This window comes from Python bivittatus, unplaced genomic scaffold (genome assembly GCF_059951505.1).
Source record: "Python bivittatus isolate LINGU-HERP-01145 unplaced genomic scaffold, Pbiv_v1 ctg000080_np1212, whole genome shotgun sequence".
NCBI classification, from domain to species: Eukaryota; Metazoa; Chordata; class Lepidosauria; order Squamata; family Pythonidae; genus Python; species Python bivittatus.
The window spans coordinates 20210946-20215713 of record NW_028277035.1 but is presented as its reverse complement, the minus strand read 5'-3'; the positions used below and the strand labels follow the sequence as shown (position 1 = coordinate 20215713).

General features: G+C 41.1%; 1 protein-coding gene across 2 annotated transcripts; it reads right to left on the bottom strand.

Annotated features, from left to right (window-relative positions):
* Nucleotides 1–394: 394 nt before the first annotated feature.
* Nucleotides 395–2447, bottom strand: FOXI1 (forkhead box I1). Of its 2 annotated transcripts, none has more exons than XM_007439677.4 (2): nt 1874–2447; nt 395–936 (listed from the first exon to the last, which is right to left on the bottom strand). In XM_007439677.4, exons 1-2 carry the CDS (start codon nt 2445–2447, stop codon nt 395–397), a joined length of 1116 nt encoding a protein of 371 aa, XP_007439739.2. The 2 variants fall into 2 exon arrangements, with proteins under 2 accessions (XP_007439739.2, XP_007439740.2); XM_007439678.4 differs by having other exon boundaries at nt 395–657.
* Between the last annotated feature and the right edge of the window lie 2321 nt (nt 2448–4768).

Below are 4768 nucleotides of genomic sequence, written 5' to 3'. Positions count from 1 at the left end.
TAAGGAAGAGAGCCTATTCAATCCAACTAATTAAATGGAATGCATAGAAAGCAAAAAGAGGGTGGATTTTCCAAGGCAGGTTTATGTTTAAGGTGATCACTCTGTTCTGCTTTAATGTCAAAAAGTCTGGAACCAATTATTTCTGATTGACTAATGTGCAAGTTAAAAGGATGTGCTTTTCTTCACAATTTTTATGTTGAGTAGAAGTCTTTGTATGATTTGAAGCCGCTGAATTCTATGAACATCACTGTCTGGAAACATGTTAATAGAGAATCTTTGGTTTGTCTAAGAAAAATTGGGAAGAGGGGAGCTCATGTGAAGCCCTTTTCCCTGACATATTTTCTCTTTCTGACTTCTTACACAATCCTCCTCCTGTCGCAAGGCCTCTGTTTGTTTACACTTCAGTTCCCTCTCTTGCATACAGAGTATTATTGACAGCAAGGCTGTTGTAGAAACTGGTATTGAACTGGTTGAGAACTGAACCACTATAGCCAAGATGACCAGAGGACATGGAATTGGACCACTCTCCACCCCCGTGGCTGGGAAGAGGAGAGTAGGAATTGAAGCCTACCATATTCTGTCCCATTTTGTCCCCAGCATCAGTGCCAAGTCCCAGAGGCATTGAGCGGCTCACCGAATTAGACCCGTTCATGTAAGCTGTCATGCTGGAGAGGAAATTGTTGAGGCAGGGAGTTGTGGATGGTGGTGGCGGAGACCTCTTTTCTGGGGAGCTATCTGTCCCCGATGAGCTTTCCAACATATCTGGGTGTTCTGGAGCCTTGGGACTGCCACTTAAGGCACTGTCCTCTGATTTGTCAGAAGCCAAAGACACCGTGCTGGCAGTACAATCAGATTTCTTCTTCCTTTTCCGCCGAAAGTTTCCATTGTCAAACATCTTCTCACAGTTTGGATCCAGAGTCCAGTAATTGCCTTTCCCTGTTAGAACAAGAGCGAGAAAACATAAATATAATCATAGCCAACAAAGAGCTGGTTCTCAAGGCTTAGCTTGGCTGGGATTCAGAAAAAGCAGCAGATTGGGCAACACCCTTAAAAAAAAAAAAAAAAAAAACGAGGGAGGGAGGGAGGAGAGGCTGCTTGTATTCAAATAACTCTAGCCAGGCCTTGTCCAGGTTGCCTTGAGGTAAAACTGAACTTTTATTTTCACCGTTTGTGCTTATCAGACACACACACACACAAAAACGACTTCTCCAACAAAATACTTGACAGACCCCTAATTAACATCAGCAGAATTTACTGAAACAAAGCAGGATTTGACCTTGGGCAAGATTGCAGGTGGGAATGGGGGGTGTTTGGAAGTGTCTCCCAACAATTGTTTCACCCACCAACAAATTACAAGGAAGACCCGGCTGATTTCACAGCCAAGAAAAAAACCAACTGACCAGAGGAAAAATGCTCTTGTGTCTTTAATCAACAGGTAATGTTTCTCAGAGCATGGAATTATCAATTGCCAACCTTTGCTGATCACATAACTGTTAAAGGCATAGGAGCAAAGGCTGGCAAACTCTGGCTTAAGGAATTATATTTGTGAATATCAAGTCATGTGAATTTGGTAAAGGAAGAAGCATCCCCACAGTTTAGTGGTCTCAAGCCATTTTCCCCCAGTGAGCAATACCGTAGTGTCTTTTAGCATCACCCAGCCTTTGCTGCAATGATGTAAAGCCTACCCTTATTACTGTCACTGTGGTGCAATTATGGTTAGATAAGTCCAAAGATATTGAAAGCCTCTCATAGAGATCCTGCCTGTCTTTAGTGTTAGCAAAACAGAATCAGAATCAGAATCTGGCTCAGAAAATCTTATGGCCAAAATCAGGGTAGACTGGAGAGCAAAGTTGGTATTAAGAAAACTTCTTACCTGGGTCATCTTCATCCCGGGACACCTTCTTGAAGCAGTCGTTGAGGGACAGATTGTGGCGAATGGAGTTCTGCCAACCAGCCTTGCTTTTATTGTAGAAGGGGAAGTTGTCTGCCACGTACTGGTAGATCTGACTGAGTGTCAGCCTCTTGTCTGGTGCCCCATGGATAGCCATGGCAATCAGGGCAGAATAGGAATACGGTGGCCTGACCAGCTTCATCAGCTCCTCCTGAGAAGGCATAGGGAGCCAGCCCATTTCGTTCCCCGTCAAGCCGTGCATGTTGGGCAAGAGTTGCCTTTGCATTCCATAGGATGGTGGGATGTATGGGCTACCGTTGGATCCTGGCAGGTACGGTGAAGAATTAATGGCAGGTCCATTCAACCACAAGTAAGGATTGGGTGCAGCAGAGTAGTCCCCTGTTTCAAAGTTTGTGGGCCTTTGCGGACTAGGAACATTCTGGGGGTGGAAGAAGTTTTCATAGTAGATGTTCATTTCAGGTGGTTCCTGGCCGATGTTTGGAAATTGTGGGCTGCAGCGTGGTGGTGAGTGTATCTGTGGATCAAATGAGCTCATAATCTAGCTCTGGCAGTAGCCCAAGTTCCAACACACCTGTGTTAGTCCTTTCCCTGAGACAGGTGCATCATCTGTGCTAGCTAGCTCCAGTACTTATACACCTGTAAATGTTTAGGTTTACTTTCCAAGACTCAGCCTCATGCATCCTGATAGGCTGGAGATCGGGGTGATATCCCTTTTTTGGAATGCTGACAGCTCAAGCCAGTAATAGATGTCACATTAACCAAATTTGAAAGTTACAACTCTTTATCTTTTCTAAATGAATGGAGGAATTTTCCACTAGTATGATGGACAGTAAGACAGCTGAAAATTACTTGCATGTAAAATTGATGAGGTAAATAAGATCTTCTTCCTCAAATTCAACTAGACTACAGCAGTAAAGACAAAGGCAGTTTAGGAACTTGTTAATATTTTTCAATTTTAGAATTGCAAAGGCAGTTGAGGAACTTTTTTTTTTTAATTATTATTTCCCTGTTCAGGAGTTTTCATATTTTATGCTATCAAAACTATTATCTGTGCATTAACTAGGGAACAAGTTAAGTGCTACTTGCTTAGAAGCTGTTCTCTGAAATAACATATCTGATGGGTGTTTGCTCAGAAGAGAATCCCACTGTGTTCAAGAAGACTTACTGCCCAGTGAGAGTGCGCCAGATTGGGATGTAAGTCACTTTTTTGTTAATTTTTATGTCATCTTAACCTGGCCCTAGCAGTCAGAGGAAATGGCCAGATCTTGAAGTTCTACACTGGGATCAGACAAACAAAACCTATGTCAGGTACTTTTAAAGATGTAAGAAAATTGACTTTTAAAAAACAAATGTCAAATCAGACTATTGCATATTTAGAGTTGCCGCCTTTTAATGGGCACGCTGCCTATGTCTTCATCAGATACATGACTCCCAGAAATGTCTCGAGTGCTGTTTTTTCAACATGAAGATATAAACGATAAGGAAAGCCACATAGCACAGATTTCCTACAGGAAAAAGACAGCTTTCTACACAAAACAGAGGACTAGAGGAGCAAATATACAATTCTGTAGGCAATTGTGTCTACAGAATGTACAATTTCATGTGTGGCTTAATGTTCTAAATTAATGGTAAAAAAAATCAGCAGCTGTACTATAATTCTGCATAACTCTTGCATTATGCATAAAATGTCCACTGCCTTTCTCTTACTCTTTCCTAAACTTTTTCAGCACTTAAGGAAAGGGATGCTAGAATGGATTAAATTTTCAGGAAGAGCTGCGGGCTATGCTTAACAACAGGGGGAGGAAGTCAGGAAATAATGCAAAGGGGGCTGGGCTACGTCACACTCATGGTGGAAGTAGGATTTTCTGTGTTTGTTTTAAACACATTAAGCCTCTGTTAAGCCTTCCATTATAATGTCAACATGTTCACCACTACAAAATGTCAAGAAAACAGGCAGTAGATTTTTACTGAATATGACTAAGAAGGATCCTGAGGTCCCAAGTTGCTCACCACTGTGCAGCAAACACAAATTCAGTAGGTGAAGCCTTTTCTTTTCATTTTATTTAATGCTGAGATAAGTGCTCCTTGCTGAGTTTCTGCCTCTCTATAAACCTTCCCCGTGTCTGGTAGCTACATTCTTGAGGGATCATAAAAACGTATGATGAATAAATGAATACTCCAATGAAAATGTTCTTTCACAATGTTGAAAGGGGAAAAAAAAAGTGCTGTTGCTTATTACATTATTTTTTAAAAAATCAGTCAGGGTAATCCATCCATTAGTTCACAATCCATATAAATCACTGGGAAAAAATAGTTACCTAAAGATCAAAGTTACATAAATGTGTCTCAGAGGCTGCACCACAATATAAATCTTTCATCAGGAGTAATCATACCTTTCCTTTCCACCTACTTTAAAGTGTTGTTCCAAATTGCCATACCCTCAACCCATTTAAGGTTGCAGGTGTATTTTACTAGGTTCTTCTAAAGATGTCTATATGCAGAAACATGTATGAAGACCACAGGCAGAGCCCAGATGTACCTGAAAAGTCACTTAGGCAGAACAAGGTGCTAAAAGTGTCCATCACACTCCAAAAACATACAGACTGCCCAGAGATGCCGCAATACAGGCAACTCTGACATGGTAGGACATGCTAGAATAATGTCATTAAAAAGAATGGATGGCTTTCCCATCAAACTTACATTTTTATTACCTGTTCAGATTTTTTTAAAGCAAGTTCATGTTTTAATCTGGGAAATAATTTGGGGGTCTTAAATATAATAACCTATATTATTGCAGGAAAGAGGTAATACATACAGAGCAACCCTTGTTTTGCAGAAAATTATGCCTGGCACAGT

Bases quoted from the DNA above. Each gene is read 5' to 3' on its own strand.
- FOXI1 (XM_007439677.4), bottom strand. From the start codon at position 2,447: ATGAGCTCATTTGATCCACAGATACACTCACCACCACGCTGCAGCCCA. The intron at 937-1,873 runs GTAAGAAGTTTT...TTGTTCTAACAG, and splicing joins CCGGGATGAAGATGACCCAG to GGAAAGGCAATTACTGGACT.